The sequence below is a fragment of the Oncorhynchus mykiss genome, chromosome 15 (genome assembly GCF_013265735.2).
Source record: "Oncorhynchus mykiss isolate Arlee chromosome 15, USDA_OmykA_1.1, whole genome shotgun sequence".
Lineage (NCBI taxonomy): Eukaryota > Metazoa > Chordata > Actinopteri > Salmoniformes > Salmonidae > Oncorhynchus > Oncorhynchus mykiss.
The window spans coordinates 69,469,519-69,491,739 of NC_048579.1; the positions used below are offsets into that span (position 1 = coordinate 69,469,519).

At 42.2% G+C, this 22,221-nt stretch overlaps 1 protein-coding gene across 2 annotated transcripts; it reads left to right on the forward strand.

Moving 5' to 3' along the window:
• Positions 1-5,087: 5,087 nt before the first annotated feature.
• LOC110500972 (cytidine monophosphate-N-acetylneuraminic acid hydroxylase-like) lies at positions 5,088-21,828 on the forward strand. 2 transcript variants are annotated; one of them, XM_036945120.1, is made up of 15 exons: positions 5,088-5,389; positions 7,389-7,615; positions 7,849-7,940; positions 10,461-10,570; positions 11,404-11,594; positions 12,537-12,617; positions 14,116-14,182; positions 14,283-14,364; positions 15,272-15,409; positions 15,701-15,836; positions 15,983-16,123; positions 16,562-16,736; positions 17,647-17,763; positions 21,026-21,141; positions 21,305-21,828. In XM_036945120.1, the coding sequence occupies exons 2-15, from the start codon at positions 7,410-7,412 to the stop codon at positions 21,444-21,446; spliced, it is 1,794 nt and encodes a 597-aa protein (XP_036801015.1). In that variant the 5' UTR covers positions 5,088-5,389; positions 7,389-7,409; the 3' UTR covers positions 21,447-21,828. The 2 variants fall into 2 exon arrangements, with proteins under 2 accessions (XP_036801015.1, XP_036801016.1); XM_036945121.1 differs by lacking the exon at positions 5,088-5,389 and adding an exon at positions 6,448-6,612.
• Positions 21,829-22,221: the final 393 nt, after the last annotated feature.

Here is a 22,221-nt window from a genome sequence, read left to right on the forward strand (position 1 = left end):
GATGTAAAACGATTCTTGATGAGATCAAAAGCTCCCTGGGCGGAAACGGACCACTTAAAGCACGTCTTGACAGAAGTAAGGGCTGTGAGAGGAGCTGCCACCTGACCGAAATTACGGATGAAACGACGATAGAAGTTCGCGAAGCCGAGAAAGCGCTGCAGCTCGACGCGTGACTTAGGGGCGGGCCAATCAATGACAGCTTGGACCTTAGCGGGATCCATCTTAATGCCTTCAGCGGAAATAACAGAACCGAGAAATGTGACGGAGGAGGCATGAAAAGTGCACTTCTCAGCCTTCACAAAAAGACAATTCTCTAAAAGGCGCTGGAGGACACGTCGAACGTGCTGAAGATGAATCTGGAGTGACGGTGAAAAAATCAGGATATCGTCAAGGTAAACGAAAACAAAGATGTTCAGCATGTCTCTCAGGACATCATTGACTAATGCCTGAAAGACAGCTGGAGCGTTAGCGAGGCCGAAAGGAAGAACCCGGTATTCAAAGTGCCCTAACGGAGTGTTAAACGCCGTCTTCCACTCGTCCCCCTCCCTGATGCGCACGAGATGGTAAGCGTTACGAAGGTCCAACTTAGTGAAAAACCTGGCTCCCTGCAGGATCTCGAAGGCTGAAGACATAAGAGGAAGCGGATAACGATTCTTAACTGTTATGTCATTCAGCCCTCGATAATCTATGCAGGGGCGCAGAGACCCGTCCTTCTTCTTGACAAAAAAAACCCCCGCTCCGGCGGGAGAGGAGGAGGGGACTATGGTACCGGCGTCAAGAGCTACAGACAAATAATCCTCGAGAGCCTTACGTTCGGGAGCCGACAGAGAGTATAGTCTACCCCGGGGGGGAGTGGTTCCCGGAAGGAGATCAATACTACAATCATACCACCGGTGTGGAGGAAGAGAGGTGGCCCTGGACCGACTGAACACCGTGCGCAGATCGTGATATTCCTCCGGCACCCCTGTCAAATCACCAGGCTCCTCCTGTGAAGAAGAGACAGAGGAAACAGGAGGGATAGCAGACATTAAACATTTCACATGACAAGAGACGTTCCAGGAGAGGATAGAATTACTAGACCAATTAATGGAAGGATTATGACAAACTAGCCAGGGATGGCCCAAAACAACAGGTGTAAAAGGTGAACGAAAAATCAAAAAAGAAATGGTTTCGCTATGATTACCAGAAACAGTGAGGGTTAAAGGTAGCGTCTCACGCTGAATCCTGGGGAGAGGACTACCATCCAGGGCGAACAAGGCCGTGGACTCCCTTAACTGTCTGAGAGGAATGTCATGTTCCCGAGCCCAGGTCTCGTCCATAAAACAGCCCTCCGCCCCAGAGTCTATTAAGGCACTGCAGGAAGCTGACGAACCGGTCCAGCGTAGATGGACCGACAAGGTAGTGCAGGATCTTGAAGGAGAGACAGGAGTAGTAGCGCTCACCAGTAGCCCTCCGCTTACTGATGAGCTCTGGCTTTTACTGGACATGAAGTGACAAAATGACCAGCAGAACCGCAATAGAGACAGGCGGTTGGTGATTCTCCGTTCCCTCTCCTTAGTCGAGACGCGGATACCTCCCAGCTGCATAGGCTCAGCTCCCGAGCCGGCAGAGGAAGATGGTAGTGATGCGGAGAGGGGGGCAACGGAGAACGCGAGCTCCTTTCCACGAGCTCGGTGACGAAGATCAACCCGTCGCTCAATGCGAATAGCGAGTTCAATCAGGGAATCCACGCTGGAAGGGACCTCCCGGGAGAGAATCTCATCCTTTACCTCTGCGCGGAGACCCTCCAGAAAACGAGCGAGCAAAGCCGGCTCGTTCCAGCCACTGGAGGCAGCAAGAGTGCGAAACTCAATAGAGTAGTCTGTTATGGATCGATTACCTTGACATAGGGAAGACAGGGCCCTGGAAGCCTCCTCCCCAAAAACAGATCGATCAAAAACCCGTATCATCTCCTCCTTAAAGTCCTGATACTGGTTAGTACACTCAGCCCTTGCCTCCCAGATTGCCGTGCCCCACTCACGAGCCCGTCCAATAAGGAGAGATATGACGTAGGCGACACGAGCAGTGCTCCTGGAGTAAGTGTTGGGCTGGAGAGAAAACACAATATCACACTGGGTGAGGAACGAGCGGCATTCAGTGGGCTCCCCAGAGTAACACGGCGGGTTATTGATTCTGGGCTCCGGAGATTCGAAAGCCCTGGAAGTGGCCGGTGGATCGAGGCGGAGATGGTGAACCTGTTCTGTGAGGTTGGAGACTTGGGTGGCCAGGGTCTCAACGGCATGTCGAGCAGCAGACAATTCCTGCTCGTGTCTGCCTAGCATCGCTCCCTGGATCTCGACGGCTGAGTGGAGAGGATCCGGAGTCGCTGGGTCCATTCTTGGTCGGATTCTTCTGTTACGGTGAGTGAATGAGGACCCAAAAGCGAACTAACTTAAACAGAGCTTCTTTAATAACCAAACATAGGTAGGCTCAGATAGACCGGCAGATTCCGACAGGACAGGACAAGGTTACAGCAAACATGACGATAGTCTGGCTCAGGCATGAAACACAACAAACAAGAATCCGACAAAGACAGGAGCAGAAACAGAGAGAGATATAGGGACCTAATCAGAGGGAAAAAGGGAACAGGTGGGAAACGGGGTGAATGGGTAGTTAGGAGGAGACAAGGAACAGCTGGGGGAAAGCGGGGGAGAAAAGGTAACCTAATACGACCAGCAGAGGGAGACAGGGTGAAGGGAAAGGACAGAGACAAGACACAACATGACAGTACATGACAATGCAGGCTTCAACATTCTTACCAGAAATCGTTGCCACAGTACTTACAGGTTGCTGAAACTAAAACATTTTGAGAGCTTAAAACACATTTTATGGCTTATAATGTTATAGTACTCACTCTAGCCTACAATAAATACTACTCCACTATAACCCGTTATAACTCCACACCTACAAACCACCCCAAAACAACTCAATTTAACTAACCCATAGCCAATGACAACCCTATTAATGCCACTACTACTTTTAATTCACAACCTTCAATACTTCACTGTGTGTCAGGCACTGCTTCATGACACCAACCAGTCATGTGGAAAACATAAAATAGCTTGAGGCAAGTCACAAAACCTATCCCATGAGCACACACACAACCCTAGGTCAAAACACCTGTTCCATGAGCATATCACACACACACACACAGCTAGTACTAATGCATAACTAACACCCCTATTGACCTTTTTGTCTTCATCTATTTCCTTATACTTTGTGTCACAGTAATTATAAACAGGTTATTTAATTATTGAACAAAATGTTTCTCTTAAAATACTTGGTGTTAAAAGATGCTCTTGTTTCTGTTCATTTAAAAAAACAAAGAACATGTTTGTTCACTTTCTGGATGGGAAGAGTCATCCGCTATTTTATTGGCCTTCTGGAGGGCTCTGCCCAGGTAGAGAGATGACAGATTGTCACGATCGTCGTGAGAAGCGGACCAAAGCGCAGCGTGGTGTGAATGCATCATTTTAATGGATGACGAAAACACACCGTAAACAATAAATGACCACCGACCGTGACGCTATAATACGAACTGTGCTGACACAAGCAACTAACATAGACAATCACCCACAACCCACAATGACAAAACAGGCTACCTAAATATGGTTCCCAATCAGAGACAACGACTAACACCTGCCTCTGATTGAGAACCATATCAGGCCAAACACAGAAACAGACAAACTAGACATACAACATAGAATGCCCACTCAGATCACACCCTGACCAAACAAAACCTATAACATACAAACTATGGTCAGGGCGTGACACAGATGTTGCTGTTGCTGCCCCATGATTTTCCCACAAGTCCTGACTATCTTTCAGAACCTATTTTTCTGTGCAACATTGATATTCCCAAACCAGCAGGTCAAGTAGTAGGACAGAATGCTCTCAATGAATGCTTTATAAAAGAGAACCATGATGGTTAGATCAACATTAGAAAATTACAATTTCCATAGGAAATACAGTCTCTGTTGGCCTTTCTTCAAAATAACGTCAGTACACTGATCCCAGGACAGCTTGTTGTCAGTGACTAGCCCAAGGTATTTGTACTCCTCCACTATTTCAATGGGCTCACATTTGTCAGCGATGGTGTGTGAATAGTCGTGTTCCTTCAAAAGTCAATCACCAAGTCCTTTGTTTTTTTATGTATTTAATTTTAGATGGGATGACTCACACCAAACATTAAAATCATTCAGAGCCGGTCCGTGCTCTGTCTTATCCCTTTCAAGTAGACCGACCAAAGTGTCGTCAGCATATTTGATCAGGTGGCGCCCTGGGAACCGGCTCCGTCAGCTGTCTGTGTACAGTATGAATAGTACTGGTGAAAGAACACTGCCCTGGGGGGTTCCAACTGAAGTAGTGCACACCTCAGAGAGTGTGTTGCCAACTCCTACCTGCTGAGACCTATCATTTAGGAATTTGGTAATCCATCTGAATAGCATAGCATCAAATCTGATGTCTCCTCTCAGTCTGTCTGCGAGAAACCAATGGATTGATTGTGTTAAATGCTGAGGAGAAATCTGTGAACATGATACGCACATGGGTTTCACTGCCCTCCAAATGCACGTACACCAGATGAAAGAGCTAGAGGTTGGCATCCTCTGTTCCTCTCTCTGACCAGCATGCAAATTGGAGGGTGTCAAGAAGGTGTCTGGTGGTGTTGATGATGTATGCCTTAATCTTTTCAAGAGATTTAATCAAGAGAGAGGTAAGAGGTCTGGAGTCATTACTAAGGTCTGTAGTCATTTGATGCAGATGGATGAGAGGTTTTTGAAATAGGTCTAACAATAGATTATGTTATCAGGCCCGGGCTCTTTCATGTTCCAGTGCTTTTGAACACTGGTATGACTTCCTCATTGATGACAAGGGCGCTCTCGGTTGCCATGACATCCTCCTTCACACAGGCAGGGGGAGCGGGGCCGCTCCCCGCTTCAAAGCGGGTGAAGAACTTGTTGAGTTCATTGGCTGTAGAGAGTCACACCCTCTCATCCGGGTGGGATCGATATGTTGCCTCCCTTTGAAGGGGGCATTTGCCATATTCTTAATGCCCATACTTGCAGTCTCCCTGTGACATTATCTGTTGCACCTTATCCTTGTACTGGAGAGTCTCCCTGTGACATTATCTGTTGCACCTTGTCCTTGTACAGGCATCTCACCTTTTTAATCTCTTTCTTCATCTCTCCCTCTGTACCTCTTTTCTTGCGGTGGATTTCCTGAGGCAAACACTTATTTCTTGTTAAGCACCAACAATTAGTTCACTGCTCAATGCAAATGCACAAAGAAAGACTCATCTGGGTCTAAACTTCAAATTCCAAAGTGTCAAGTCAACATAAGTCTGCACAAGGTAATGCTCTTTATTATTTATGCTTCTCTCTTAATATTTGCTATGTTGTGACTAAGAAATGTACATTGTTTAAAGGTGACAGACAAAAGTTGTTTAACAGATAAATACATTATAATATTGAATTTCATTTATTTCACTACAAACATATACAGTGAGATGTACATTGTATTCCCAGAGGAGAGCACTTAATGGCATTAAAACATTTAGCTAATTTATATATTTTTCTCATGGTAATTGACATAAATTAAGCTCTGTGAACTCTGTGAAACTGTTAATTGAATTTCAAGTTCACAAGTTAACTTTGGATGAATTTCAGTCATATGAGCTGAAATTTAAAAAAACAATGAATTGAGGGTGATTGCTCTTACAACCAAAAAAACAGTCTTCTAATCAGACCCATGTTCAAATTTGGGGTATTTCAATCACTTTCAAAGACATTTCGAAGAAAGTATTTACTTGAAAATACAAGTAGTTGAATATTGGAATGTATTTGGAAATACACTTGGAAACACATTTTTCTGCATTTGAAAATATTGAAATGTAAAAATACTGAAATACTCTATGCATTTGAACCCACGTTCTGTTTGTTCCCGAAGGTATTTGGAAGAATGTGTTTGGAAACTATATTTGAATATTGTTTTCAGATAGTAGGCTATTTGTAGGAAATGTTAAAAGAGGTAGCGGATTTTGACCACATAATACTCATTCACACAAGATCAGTATTTCAAATATAAATACTCATGTATTTGTACCCAGGTCTGCTCCTGACAATTCCATACATTTCAATGTAATATTTAGTTCCCAAAGTGTCACAGTACTCTATGAGGAACTGACATTTGTTTGAATTTAGATATTACTCATTTGAACTAACCATGAACATGTAAATATAATGGTATAATGTTTAATTCTTTGAATCTGTGCTATTGTCTAAAATGTAGGTTCAGGTCTCTCGCTCTTTCTCTCTCTCTCTATCATATTTTAAACAACTTGTAGAAAATACACTTTATGACACTGTCATAAAGAATTATGACCATTCTGTGTCACTTTACTTGGACTAAGAAAATACACTTTGACACTCAAGAAGCATTATGACCATCATAATCACATAAGTCAGATAGGCCAATCACATACGTGCCCTTATATCAGTCATCTGTCAAAAAGAGGGTGTCTTGTCCTGCTTCTGCTCTTGCATTCATCCCAGTCATCAGAAACAGAGCATTGGGGTAAGTGCATGTCTGACATCATTTTGTGCGCAATTACAATGATAATTTAATATGGTAAATAAAAAAATAAAAAATACTGTTGACACGTAGGCTATGGTGTAATGGAATGGATTGTTTTGCCTTGTGTGGTAGGTTTTGTGGGTTTTGAAACTCGTATGTGTCATAACCACCCATAAAATATCATAATATATGTCACAACAGGTCTAAACATATGTAACAATATTATGAGCATATTATGACAGGTTATGACAGGTTGTCAGCTGCTATGACATGGATATGACCGTGTCATAATGTGTTATGACACTAAGTGTGAAGTAAAGTGTTATATTCATATATTTCCCCTTTCTGTAATACACGATTTCCAGTGTTTTGTTTGTGATATTTGAGTTGATGGTCACTAGCCTCGACGCGGTATGTTATGGATTAAACTCACATCTGTTGATAGTGTTTGATGCCAGACTGGAGATACAAGGACCGAGGACACACTGATTATTATTGTATTGTCTGAACACTGTGATTCTGTAGCAATGTCACTTACTTGTTTGGACTTCCCACTTGCCTCTGGGACTGATGTTTACAGAACAGTTGTCTGCTGATTAGGATATAAGGCCAGTTAGACATTTTCTCTGGTTCTGTGCTGGAAGTATCTCCCTGTTGCAACTTGTAATAAACTGAATAGATTGTTTTATTGCCTTTATTGATGACTTCTGTTCAGTTCACCTGTAAATTCTTCTTACGAGTACCATCCACTTATACTCCTCTACTTTTCTCATCAGCACTTCAATTCCACCACTCAAATGACAGCCCAGTCTTCAAAGACAGTGCTGTCCCTGGACTCTGAGGCGGTGTTCTCACTCAAAGATGGCATCAACTTTAAGAAGAGCCCAGATGATGGCAAGTGCTACATCATTTACAAAGAAAATGGAGAGCTGAAGGCCTGCAAGAACCAATGCAAACACCAAGGAGGCCTGTTCATCAAAGACATAGAGGACTTAGATGGAAGGTAAGTAGACTTAAAGGGGAAGTTCAGGACTTTACAACTAAAGATAGTTGGAGTTAGTAGCGGCTGTTTAGAGAATACCGAACCTTGGATTACAGTTTCTCCTGGCCCATAGACTACTTTCAGGCTGAGGAACCATTTAACATCAAGTGGTAAAATCCTGAACTTCTTCTTTAATACCGAGGCTTAGATAAAACATATCTATTCCATGGGACTGAAAGGTTTTTCTGATGCAGGACGGTCCGATGTACAAAACACTACTGGAAGCTGAACGTCTCAACTATGCAGTATGTGAACCCTCCTGACAGCTTCACACAGGATGAGCTGGGTAAGTTGAGCTGCCATTTTCTCAACCTGAAAGGTTATCGAATGGCATTTTAAGTCTATTTGCCATTTTGGGTCATATGAAACGGTGTGTCTAATCTTTTGTGTTCTCTGACAACTTGTGTATATTTGTACACATTGTGTGATACTGATCATTAAATCAAATGTTATGTCACATGCTTCGTAAACAACAGATGTAGACTAACAGTGAAATGCTTACTTACGGACCTTCCCAACAATGCTGAGAGAAACAAATAATAACACAAGGAATAAATCCACAGAGTAACGATAACTTGACTATAGAACGTTACACGAGGTACCAGTATCGAGTAGATGTGCAGGGGTATGATGTAATTGAGGTAGATATGTTCATATAGGTGAGATAAAGTGACCAGATAACAGGATAGATAATAAACAGTAACAGCAGCGTATGTGATGAGTCAAAAGACTTAGTCCAAAAAGGGTCAATGCAGATAGTTAGCCAACCTGGACTAACTGTTTAGCAGTCTTATGACTAGGAGGTAGACGCTGTTCAGCGTCCCGTGGGTTGAGTGCCCATATGTCTATATATACAGTTGAAGTGTGAGGTTTACATATACTTAGGTTGGAGTCATTAGAACTTGTTTTTCAACCACTCCACAAATTTCTTGTTAACAAACTATAGTTTTGGCAAGTCAATTAGAACATCTACCTTGCGCATGACACATGTAATCTTTCCAACAATTGTTTACAGACAGATTATTTCACTTATAATTCACTGTATCCCAATTTCAGTGGGTAAGAAGTTTACATACACTAACTTGACTGTGCCTTTAAACAGCTTGGAAAATTCCAGAAAATGATGTCATGGCTTTAGAAGCTACTGATAGGCTAATTGACATCATTTGAGTCAATTGGAGGTGCACCTGTGGATGTATTTCAAGGCCTACCTTCAAACTCAGTGCCTTGTTGCTTGACATCATGGGAAAATCAAAAGAAATCAGCCAAGAACTCAAAATGTTTTTTATAGACCTCCACAAGTCTGGTTCATCCTTGGGAGCAATTTCCTAACGCCTGAAGGTACCACGTTCATCTGTACAAATAATAGTACGCAAGTATAAACACCATGGGACCATGCAGCCGTCATACTGCTCAGGAAAATTATCTATATCCACAGTAAAACAAGTCCTATATCAACATAACCTGAAAGGCTGCTCGCCAAGGAAGAAGCCACTGCTCCAAAACTGCCATAAAAAAGCCAGACTACGGTTTGCAACTGCACATGGGGACAAAATATCGTACTTTTTGGAGACATGTCCTCTTGTCTGATGAAACAAAAATAGAACTGTATGGCCATAATGACCATCGTTATGTTTGGAGGAAAAAGGGGGAGGCTTGCAAGCCGAAGAACACCATCCCAACCGTGACGCACGGGTGGCAGCATCAAGTTGTGTGGGTGTGTTGCTGCAGGAGAGACTGGTGCACTTCACAAATAGATGGCATCATGAGGGAGGACAATTATGTGGATATATTGAAGCTACATCTCAAGACATCAGTCAGGAAGTTAAAGCATGGTCGCAAATGGGTCTTGCAAATGGACAGTGACCCCAAGCATACTTCCAAAGTTGTGGCAAAATGGCTTAAGGACAAAGTCAAGTTATTTGAGTGGCCCTCACAAAGCCCTGACCTCAATCCTATAGAAAATGTGTGGACAGAACTGAAAATGCGTGTGCGAGCAAGGAGGCCTACAAACCTGACTCAGTTACACCAACTGTGTCAGGAGAAATGGGACAATTCACCCAACTTATTGTGGGAAGCTTGTGGAAGGCTATCCCGACACGTTTGACCCAAGTTAAACCATTTAAAGGCAATGCTACAAAATACTAATTGAGTGTATTATCTCGATCGTCGTTCTAATCATACTCAGACCAAAGCGCAGCGTGGAATCGGTTCGACATCTTTTAATTATCAGAGAACCGAACAAAAAAACAATGAAGAATAAACGACACGTGAAGCTCAAGCAGTGCTCACAGGCAACTACACAGAAACAAGATCCCACAAAACACAGTGGGGAAATGGCTGCCTAAATATGATCCCCAATCAGAGACAACGATAAACAGCTGCCTCTGATTGGGAACCATACCAGGCCAACATGGTAGAAATAAACGACCTAGATTACCCACCCTAGTCACACCCCGACCTAACCAACATAGAGAATAAAAAGGCTCTCTATGGTCAGGGTGTGACAGTGTATGTAAACCTCTGACCCACTGGGAATGTGATGAAAGAAATAAAAGCCAAAATAAATAATTCTCTCTACTATTATTCTGACATTTCACATTCTTAAAATAAAGTGGTGATCCTAACTGACCTAAAACAGAGAATATTTACTAGGATTAAATGGAATTGTGAAAAACTGAGTTTAAATGTATTTGGCTAAAGTGTATGTAAACTTCCGACTTCAACTTAAGATAATCAAATAAAAGTAATTCATTAGATTATTAATCGGAAGAGTTTTGACTTTGGCTTGATTTTGCTAACGCAGACGTCGTGATGACAGACGAGGGTGGTCTTCAGCTCGTGGAGGTGATCGTCTGGGACCCCTGGTTGGCAGACCCCCAGGATCCACAGGAACTGCAGGAGGGAGAGGTGACTGTGAGTACAGCTCGTCACACACACCCACGGCTGGACAGATCTGAGGCCTTTCCCAGTGGGCAAAACTGGTTGCAATTACATTATGACATCTTACATGACGTCATGGTCAGGATGTATACTGGTTGTATAAAGACGTTTTGTTAAGGTCAGAAAAACATGTCTTGATCTGGTTGTGATCTTGGTCTCGTCATGAAAAAGATGTCTTCACCAGGCTGGTTGAAACTAATGTGGAACACATTATAATGTTGTTTAGTCACAAATTTGTGACAAGAACACAAACACTAGCTATGATCCAAGGCTAGTTAGTAATTACCCGGAGTGAATCAAATATGAGCCTTAAAATGATAACCGAGAGTTGTGTGTCTACACAATCTTCTACTCATCTTTGATCTCATCACCACTTTTATAATGTGAAATCTGAGGGTGTGTTCTCACCTGAAAGGCTGCAGTGCCAAACTTAAGCCTGGGACACATAAGGGAGATGGGCAAAGGTTGAAAGATATCACCAACCGCCATCCAAGATTCTAGATTACGTATCGGGATAGATCTCCGATCACAGCCGTGCCCAACAACAGTGCAGGACACATTGCTGGGACTCTGAGTGACAGTTGGTCACAGATGACTTTTTGACCATCTCCCCTGTGTTCATTTAAATTCCAGAGACACAGAAACGACAGTCCCAACACCGACACCTCTGAGATTTTCCCCATATGGCCGACAGGCTATTTATATCAATGTGATTGATGGTCAACAGCGCCGCACGCAAATCTAAAAAGATAGCACGTCGGGCGACAAGATTCTCCGCTCCAAACTCAACCTTCATGTTCCTCCAGGTGACCTACCTCACCCATGCATGCATGGAGCTCCAGCTAGGGGGGAAGAAGATGATATTCGACCCCTGGCTGACGGGTCCGGCCTTCGCCAGGGGCTGGTGGCTGCTCCATGAGCCCCCTGCTGACTCCATGGAAAGGCTGTGCATGGCCGACCTCATCTACATCAGCCACATGCACTCCGACCACCTCAGGTATTCAGAGATGGTACCTGTATGGAATGTGGTACAGGTATGTAGAGATGGTACCTGTACGTAGTATGGTACAGGCATGTAGAGATGGTACCAGTATGGTACAGGCATGTAGAGATGGTACCTGTATGGTACAGGCATGTAGAGATGGTACCTGTATGGTACAGGCATGTAGAGATGGTACCTGTATGGTACAGGCATGTAGAGATGGTACCTGTATGGTACAGGCATGTAGAGATGGTACCTGTATGGAGTATGGTACAGGCATGTAGAGATGGTATCTGTATGGAGTATGGTACAGGCATGTAGAGATGGTACCTGTATGGAGTATGGTACAGGTATGTAGAGATGTTACCTATATGGAGTATGGTACAGGCATGTAGAGATGGTACCTGTATGGAGTATGGTACAGGCATGTAGAGATGGTACCTGTATGGCAGAATGAAATGGATTGATATGGGAGGATGGGCTCAGTGAAACTGGAAGGGAATGGACTGAACGTATCAAACACATACTATTCCAAACATTATAATGAGCCCGTCCTCTGCAATCTCCACCCACCAGCCACGACTGATTTCAATGTATTTATCATTTTGGCCCCACTTTAACGAAGTATAAAGGCATTTTATAGCATGCATGAAGTTTCTGAAGCACTACGCAAAAGCTTCACAGATAATCTATAAGCGTGTGTCATATTCTATAAATGGTGTATAAAGGGTGGTGTATAAATGGTGTATAAACTATGTATGTTTGAGTATGAGATAAATGCTTCACATATCATCTATGTAAGCTATATTGAGCCTTTATAAGTTGTACTTAGTTTAAAGTGGGACCCTAATTTCAATTACGGAAGTAAGCAGAAATGTTGATTCCAATTTTCCTTATGAGGATGAGCACACAGAAGGCAGGACGTTTTAAGATGATTCCTGAAAAATGTATTTTCAGCTACCCAACCTTAAAATCCCTCTCTGCGACGAGACCCGATGTTCCTATTTATGTTGGCGACACATCAAGGCCAGTGTTCTGGTAAGGGTTATCTATATACAGTTGAACTCTGAAGTTTACATGCACTTAGGTTGGAGTCATTAAAACTTGTTTTTCAACCACCCCACAAATATCTTGTTAACAAACTATAGTTTTGGCACATCGGGTAGGACATCTACTTCGTGCATGACAGAAGTAATTTTTCCAACAATTGTTTACAGACAGATTATTTCACGTATAAATCACTAACTGCACATTGGGACAAAGGTAGTACTTTTTGGTGAAATGTCCTCTGATCTGATGGAACAAAAATAGAACTGTTTGGCCATAATGACCATTTGTTATTTTTGGAGGAAAAAGGTGGAGGCTTGCAAGCTGAAGAGCACCATCCCAACCGTGATGAATGGGGGTGGCAGCAGCATGTTGTGGGGGGGAAGAGGGTACTTTGCTGCAGGAGGGACTGGTGCACTTTACAAAATAGATGGCATCATGAGAGGGGAACTTATTTTGAAGCGGCATCTCAAGACATCAGTCAGGATGTTAAAGCTTGGTCGCAAATCGGTCTTCCAAATGGACAATGACCCCAAGCATACTTCCAATGTTGTGGCAAAATGGCTTAAGGACAACAAAGTCAAGGTATTGGAGTGGCCATCACAAAGCCCTGACCTCAATCCTATAGGAAATGTGAGGGCAGAACTGAAAAAGCGTGTGCGAGCAAGGAGGCCTACAAACCTGACTCAGTTACACCATCTCTGTCAGGAGGATTGGACCAAAATTCACCCAACTTATTGTGGGAAGCTTGTGGAAGGCTACCTGAAATGTTTGACCCTGTCACACCCTGACCATAGAGAGCCATCGGGGTTCTCTATGGTGTAATAGGTCACAGCATGACTAGGGGGGTTTTCTAGTTATTATAGTTCTATGTTGGTGTGTGAGTATGGTTCCCAATTGGAGGCAGCTGAATATCATTGCCTCTAATTGGGGATCATACTTAGTGTGTCCCTTTTCCCACCTGCGTTGGGGGATATTGTTTTGTGTTTGAGTGCCATTGTGAGCTACACATTTCACGTTCGTTTTATCTTTGTTTTTTTTTGGAAGTTTCACTATTAATAAAATGTGGAACTCTACTCACGCTGCGCCTTGGTCCACTTATTTAGACAACGATCGTGACAGACCCAAGTTATTAAACAATTTGAAGGCAGTGCTACCAAATACACTCAATTAGTATGTAAACTTCTGACCCACTGGGAATGTGACGAAAGAAATAAAAGCTGAAATAAATCATTCTCTCTACTATTATTCTGACATTTCACATTATTAAAATAAAGTGGTGATCCTAACTGACCTAAGACAGGGAATTTTTACTGGGATTAAATGTCAGGAATTGTGGAAAAACTGAGTTTAAATGTATTTGGCTAAGGTGTATGTAAACTTCCAACTTCAACTGTATATGTCAATCATTAACATGGTTTTACAACCATAAAACAAATGAGTGTCACCTTTATGGGTTTATGCTGTCCTCATTTGAATCATGTTACAGGATGCTGGAGAAAAGGCAGGTGCAGCTGACAAATATCAACGTCGTTCCCTTTGGCATTTGGCAAAACGTAAGCATAAACAGCTCACTTTGCATGAACAGTTTATACGATAAAGGAACCTCTGTCAAAAGGCTCTTCTTTAATGCCCTTCTCCTGTTGTCTCCGTCAGATTGATGAGCACCTCAGATTCATGATTCTGAAGGATGAAGTGCACCCTGAATTGGACACCTGTATCATTGTTGAATATAAAGGTAGTCATCATGTCCTTTGTAAGAGCACGTGGTGCTAGCTTCTCCAGAGCCCTGGGTTCAATTCCTGCAGTCACAGGAAGTCACTTTTCATAAAAGGGTCTGCTAAGTGGTATATACACCGAGTGTACGAAACATTAGGAACACCTTCCTAATATTGAATTGCACCCCCCTTTGCCATCAGAACAACCTCAATTGGACTCTATTGGCATGGACTCTACAAGGTATTGAAAGTGTTCCACAGGGATGCTGGCCCATGTTGACTCCAAAGCTTCCCACAGTTGTGTCAAGTTATATGGATTTCTTTTGGGTGGTGAACCATTCTTGATACACACGGGAAACTGTTGAACATGAAAAACCCAGCAGGGCTGCAGTTCTTGACACACTCAAACCGGTGTGCCTGGTACCTACTACCATACCCCCTTCAAAGGAACTGAAATATTTTGTCTTGCCCATTTACCCTCTGAATGACACGCATACACAACCCATGTCTCAAGGGTTAAACATCCTTCTTTAACCTGTCTCCTCCCCTTCATCTACACTGATTGGAGTGGATTTAAATAAGTGATCATACCCTTCACCTGGATTCACCTGGTTAGTCTATTTCACAGAAAGAGCATGTGTTCCTAATGTTTTGTCCAGTCAGTGTACAAGTGCAGATCACACATTCTGACTTTCATCCCACTTTATCTACCAACAGATTATACATCCATATAAAGATGGGCTCCATCAGGATAATTAAGACTAATTATTGTATTGAACATGCACATCCTGTCTGATTCAGGTCCTTGTCAGTTCAGTAGTAAAAGTATATGTCAGCGCCACCTGGTAGAAATACGATGCACCTTAAAGCCTTATCTCAACCTTATCTCATTTGACGGGTGCATCTGATTCTGGTTCTCCCACCCAGGTCATATGATCCTCAACACGGTGGACTGCACCAGGCCAAACTACGGCCGACTGCCCCACAATGTAGACCTGATGATGAGCGACTTTGCTGGAGGGGCGTCTGGCTTCCCCATGACCTTCAGTGGAGGAAAATACACAGGTGAGGTGGACAGGTATACAGCATCCAAATGTATAGCCGGACAAATAACAACAGAGAAATGAATTGCTCCCTTGGGTTTTCCTGGCTATTGACTGCAGATGGAGTGAATGTCAATTGTATTTCCTCTCTCCTTATCTCCTCCTCAAAGCACATCGGAACAGATATGAGGTTACTTCCCTCGGATGTTCTCCTCCAATGCATTTTGAGGAGGAGGCAAGGGGAGAGGAAGCGAGGAATCAAGGAAACACAACTGAGATTCACTCATTGACTAGTGTCGATTTCACCCTGCAGAGAGCTGGAAAGCTGATTTCATCAAGAATGAAAGGAAGAAGCTCATGAACTACAAGACCCAGCTGGTAAAATCCTTGCAGCCCAAGATCTACTGCCCGTTTGCCGGTTACTTTGTCGAAGCACATCCCTCAGACAGGTATTACAAAACGTTTACTCTTTTGTGTACAAATTCCGTTCTAGGTTGAGGTTAGGTTTTGACCCCTCTTATTGCTTCAATTGCAGTCACTCAATATAACTTGCATCCCAATTTGACATTGACAACTGACATAAGTTAACTGACAGGTACATTAAGGAAACTAACACGAAAAACAAAGCGGAGGAGCTCAATGCCCTGATCAAGAAGAGCGCTCCAGGCATAACAACATGGACACCCAAGCCAGGCGCTGTGCTCGATCTGGCACTGGCTCTGATGAGCCCCAGCCGGTAGGATTGCTCATCAATCAGCAAATCGTGTGTGTGTCCATGTCTGTCATATCAGTCCATACTCCATAGAAATGCCAACAATCATCAATAATCACAAATCACATTTTAGTGTTTGATGTTTCCCTCTGTTGTCAATACCATTATTACCTCAACTTCCCTACATTGTTAACCTCTATTACATCACTTCCCTACATTGTCTACCATTATTACATCACTTTCCTACATTATCTACCATTATTGCATCACTTCCTTACATTGTCAACCATTTTTACCTCACTTCCCTACATTGTCTGCCATTATTATCTCACTTCCCTACATTGTCTACCATTATGTTCTCTTTCTACATTATGTTTTTTCCTACATCATTGAATTCCTTTTTAATGTTGTAACCCAGGTAAAATGCACTGTAAATCATGTATGATTTGACTATAACCACAGGAAAGCCATCACCGACCCTCCATCCGGGACAAACATCTATAAGGACAGTTGGGACTTTGATTTGTACGTGGATGAACTGAACAGGGCCATCACCGCTGAGATATTTAAACATAAAAGCTGGATCCAATTTTATTACATCTGGGCAGGGTTTAAAAACTACAATCTAGTTGTCCGGGTAAATATTGCAGTCCATATAAAAGTCCTCACAGCTCTTAGTGCTCTACTGCACATCTACAAGCTGACTCCTGGGGTGGATTCATTAGTCGCAGACTGTTGCAAAACGTTTTTTCAACAGAAACCGATTACTGTTTACTCTTGGAACCAAACGGAAGCCTGAATTTGTCCAATAGAAACTTGTTTTCATTGCAAAATGTTTTTCGTTTGGATTAAACTTTTTTTGCAACAGTCTGCAATTTAGGAATTACACTCCTGGTTACTCCTGACTCGCATTCAGTAGGCAGTAAAACATGCAAGGAAAATTGTAAATATTATTGGACAATCTCAATTTTAAAACGTTTCTAGGTTTTGTACCAACTGAACGCGACCCCTTCCATTCACTTCCTCTCTCTGTAGATTTCTGGAATGTTTAAAACATGTACGGACGCTCTCACGGACACAGACTAAGCCTATTCCTGAATTTAAAAAAATGAAAAGCTCAATGGAGAATCTCTATCGAATTTTTGGGGGGTTCCAGGACTAGGCTTAATTTATGTCCAGGAAACTGCCCTTGGAACAGCTGATTTTGTCTGCTTGGATTGCCAGATGGGCAGGCTTGACACTTTAGGGACTATGACCCTTGGTTCCATTGTGCCAGGCATGTTCAATCAATTTGAAAAATAAAAATACATTTTTAACCCAAATCTAGTGGGTTTGAGGGTCGAACTTAGAACAAAGATTTTCCAATTCTTCTCATTCTTTTGCTACTTTTAAGATTCTGGTAATTCTTTAGATCTGTGTATTGATTCCGATTATTCTGGTTATTCATATTCTTATCTGATATTTATCATAACTGCAGGTCAGTGAATAACGCAAATTGTTTGAATTCCAACTAAACATAGCCTAACTGTTTGTAATATGTATTTAAGGTCATAGAGACAGATGAGGACTTCATTCCGATAGCCAATGGCTACAACTATCTGGTGGACTTCATGGATCTGTCCTTCCCTACTCAGAGGCCCACTAGAGAGCACCCTTATGAGGAGGTGAGCATGGCTACAACACCTGCTCACCTATATACAATTAAGTACACTGCACTCAACTTGAGAAGAATCAAAACAATCATTGTGGAGCAGGAACATAGCATGTTACAAATCTGTCATAAGGGTGGCAGGTAGCCTAACAGTTAAGAGCACTGGGCCAGTTACCGAAAGGTTGCTGGTTCAAATCCCTGAGCTTACTATGTGAAAAATATTTTGATGTTCCCTTGAGCAAGGCACTTACAGTGCATTCGGAAAGTATTCAGACCCCTTTACTTTTCCACATTTTGTTATATTACAGCCTTATTCTAAAATGGATTAAATAAAATAAATCCTCATCAGTCTACACAATACCCCATTTTGACAAAGCGAAAAAAGGTTTTAGAATTATTTTAGCAAATGTCAAGAAATTATAAAATACCTTTTTTACATAAATATTCAGACCATTTGCTATGAGACTCGAAATTGAGCTCAGGTGCATCATCCTGTTTCCATTCATCATCCTTGAGATGTTTCTCCAACTTGACTGGAGTCCACCGGTTGTAAATTCAATTGATTGGACATGATTTGGAAAGTCACAGACCTGTCTATATAAGGTCCCACAGTTGACAGTACATGTCAAACCAAAACCAAGCCATGAGGTCGAAGGAATTGCCCATAGAGCTCCGAGACAGGATTTTGTCAAGGTACAGATCTGGAGAAGGGTACCAAAAATGATCTGCACCATTGAAGTTCTCCTAGAACACAGTGGCCTCCCTCATTCTTAAATGGAAGACATTTGGAACCACCTAGACTCTTCCTAGAGCTGGCCGGTGGGCTAAACTGAGGATTTGGGGGAGAAGGGCCTTGGTCAGGGAGGTGACCAAGAACCCGATGGTCACTCTGACAGAACTCCAGAGTTCCTCTGTGGAGATGGTTGTCCTTCTGGAAGGTTCTCCCATCTCGGCAGCACTCCACAAATCAGGCCTTTATTGTAAAGTGGCCAGACAGAAGCCACTCCTCAGTAAAACGCACATGCCAAAAGGCACCTAAAGGACAAACAGGATTCTCTGGTCTGATGAAACCAAGATTGAACTCTTTGGCCTGAATGCCAAGCGTCACATCTGGAGAGAACCTGGCTTTGGGACAAGTCTGAATGTCCTTGAGTGGCCCAGCCAGAGCCCGGATTTGAACACGATCTCTGGAGAGACCTGAAAACAGCTGTGCAGCTTCGCTCCCCTTCCAACCTGACATAGCTTGAGAGGATCTGCAGAGAAGAATGGGAGAAACCCCCCCCCCCCCAAATACAGGTGTGCCAAGCTTGTAGTATCATGTCCAAGAAGACTCAAGGCTGTAATCGCTGCCAAAGGTGTTTCAATAAAGTAAAGGGTCTGAATACTTATGTAAATGTGATATATATATATAATTTTCAAATGCAATACATTTACAAAAATTTCTAAAGCTGTTTTTGCTTTGTCATTATGGGGTATTGTGTGTAGATGAGTTTAAAAAAAAATCAATATTAGAATAAAGCTGTAACGTAACAAAATGTGGAAAATGTCAATGGGTTTGAATACTTTCCAATTTTTAAATAAGAATAAACTTTTCCCTTTATTCATGTCATTCTCATGAGGTGAACGCTGTTCAGACACAAAGAGATGGCAGGCTGCTATGCCTAACTTCAGGGGTTTGAATGTGTTGTTGTTGGCAGATGCAAATCTGATGCAAAGCTGTTTTCAGTTTAAGATAATTGTTTGCTGGATTAAATGCAGTGCTTGATAAGTACAGTGCCTTCAGTATTGGTTTGGGGATGCTTTGCTGGCTCAGGACCTGGACAACTTGCCTTAATAGAAGGAACCATGAATTCTGCTCTTTATCAGAGAATTCTACAGTAGAAAGTCAGGACATCCGTCTGTGAGCTGTAGTTGAAGTGCAGCTGGGTCATACAGCAAGACAATGATACAAAACACACAATCAAGTCTACATGAAAATGGCTAAAAAGCAACAAATTTGAAGTTTTGGAATGGCCTAGTCAAAGTCCAGACCTAATCCCAATTGAAATGTTGCAGCAGGACTTGAAACGAGCAGTTCATGCTTGAAAACCCACGTTTCTGAGTTAACTTCTCTAGGATAGGGGGGCAGCATTTGGAATTTTGGATGAAAAGCATGCCCAAATTCAACTGCCTGCTACTCATCCCCAGAAGATAAGATATGCATATCATTAGATGTGGATAGAAAACTCTGAAGTTTCTAAAACTGTTTGAATCATGTCTGTGAGTATAACAGAACTTATGTAGCAGGCGAAACCCCAAGGACAAACCATTCAGATTTTCTTATTTTTTGAGGTCAATCTTCTCAATGAGGTTTCATTGCAACTTATTATGTGACTTGTTAAGCACATTTTTACTCCTGAACTTATTTAGGCTTTCCATAACAAAGGGGTTGAATACTTGACTCAAGACATTTCAGATGTCCATTTTTTTTTATTATAATTTGTAAACATTTCTAAAAACATAATTCCACTTTGACATTATGGGGTATTGTGTGTATATCAGTGACACAAAAGCTAAATGTAATCCATTTGTAATTCAGGCTGTAACAACAAAATGTGGAAAAGTCCAGGGGTGTGAATACTTTCTGAAGGCACTTTACACTGCACTCCATTTATGAGAAGGATCAATACAACAAAAAACTGCTTCTAGGGGTCAAACATTACGGGGCAGAAACATACCATGTTACAAATCTGTCTTCCGGAGAGGAAGAATAACATTTCCCTGGACTCATGTCTTTCTCATAAGAGGTGAATGCTGTACGAGACACAGACACACAGAGATGGCAGGCTACTATGCATAATTTCAAATGTGTTGTAGGTGGCAGATGCAAAGCTGTTTTCAGTTGAAGATCATTGTTGCTGGCTCAGTTCTCACTCAAGTGTAAGGCAGGATTACCGAACAGGCACGCAGGGCAAAATGTGTAGAATAGCATGAGATGAGCTATAAAACGGCACATTTATCTTTGCCCCATGGCAAAATGTGTAGAATAGCAGGAAATTAGATTTAACATGGCAAAACAAACTATAAAACAGCACATTTTTCTCTTTGCTCCATGGAGAAAAGTGTAGAATTTCAGGAAGTTAGTTGGTGGTAAATGTGGCAGCCTTGCCCTGCTTAAATGCCAACATGCTTTTAAACAAACCGCCATTTATCTCCAAGTCGATCGTTTGTTTTCCATTTCATGTAACTTGATTGGACTGAGAGATAGACGGTGTACTACTTTCTCTTCTGTAAAGATCAAGAACAGGATCGGAGTCATGAGGCACGTGGTGAAGAATGGCCTTCTTTGGGACGACCTGTATATCGGCTTCCAGAACCGTCTGAGCAGAGAGCCAGACGTCTACCACCACCGGTAAGCCCTCGTCTCCTCACCTTCCCTCCTTTGCTTCCTTCCTCCCTTACCAGACCCAGGCATCTACCACTACCAGTCTATTGCATTGCTGTATACTAGAGCAACGATTCTTAACTGGTGTGTCGGGACCCTAATATTGTACCTGTCTTGGTTATTTGTCCAGGTTCTGGAACCACTTCCAGACAGAGTTGCCAGTCACTGGGCCGGACTGGGACTTGTTCCTGCAGCAGGTGCCATCATACCAGAGGTCTGCTGAACCCCAGGGAATCCAAACAGAAAGTGTCTCTGCTTCTACATTGTCTTAGAAAAAGCAGACTGTACTGTCTCACGAGAACCAAGCTTTGTGCCTGTATCTATTAATGAATAGTAATGAATAAGAAGAGCTGCTCTCCCTGTCACTGTAGGCACCACCAACCTCCCTGTGCAACTGAAACAGGGACGTGGCTGGCAAGATTTAATTTCTAAATTGGTTCAAATAATAGCTTCATTTAGGGTTCATTTTCTAATTCGTTTTTTCATGTAATGGTGAAATCAATTAACATAGCGTCTATTGTTGCTTGGCAGGTCTGTATGTAGGGGACTAGTAACAAAAAGTAGGAAAATATATGCACTCACTACTATGTCCCTCTGGTAAGAGCATCTGCTAAATGACTAACATGTGAATATGAATAAACCTTGTATCATTGATTATTATGTGTATTATTGATTATATGATTTTGGACGTGTGCTGACAATGCATTTGTTACTCGTCCAATATCTATTCATTGAACATAACTTAGTTTTTATTTTTTCATAACAAAAATAAAAATAGGTTAGGGTTAAGTTAATGTTAGGGTTAATGTTAGGGTTAAGGGTTTGGTTAAGGTAAAGCCAGTTTTAGATTTTGGCTAGTAAGGCTGTGAATAGGATGCTGGTCAGAGAAATCAGCTTAGTCATTTATGAATGTACAGATATAAATCTATTGTATTAAGCTGCTGTACACTGTGGGTCAACTAGAATTTGTCAACTTAAAATGTTATGAACTGTTGTGTGATTTCAATGTACCTGACAACCAATGAAGTTCCTCTGGGAGAAATCTAG

Coding starts and splice junctions, on each gene's coding strand:
- LOC110500972 (XM_036945120.1), top strand. CDS start 7,410: ATGACAGCCCAGTCTTCAAAGACAGTGCTGTCCCTGGACTCTGAGGCG. Junction 15,410..15,700: donor CAGTGGAGGAAAATACACAG/GTGAGGTGGACA, acceptor TTCACCCTGCAG/AGAGCTGGAAAGCTGATTTC. Junction 21,142..21,304: donor CCAGACGTCTACCACCACCG/GTAAGCCCTCGT, acceptor TTATTTGTCCAG/GTTCTGGAACCACTTCCAGA.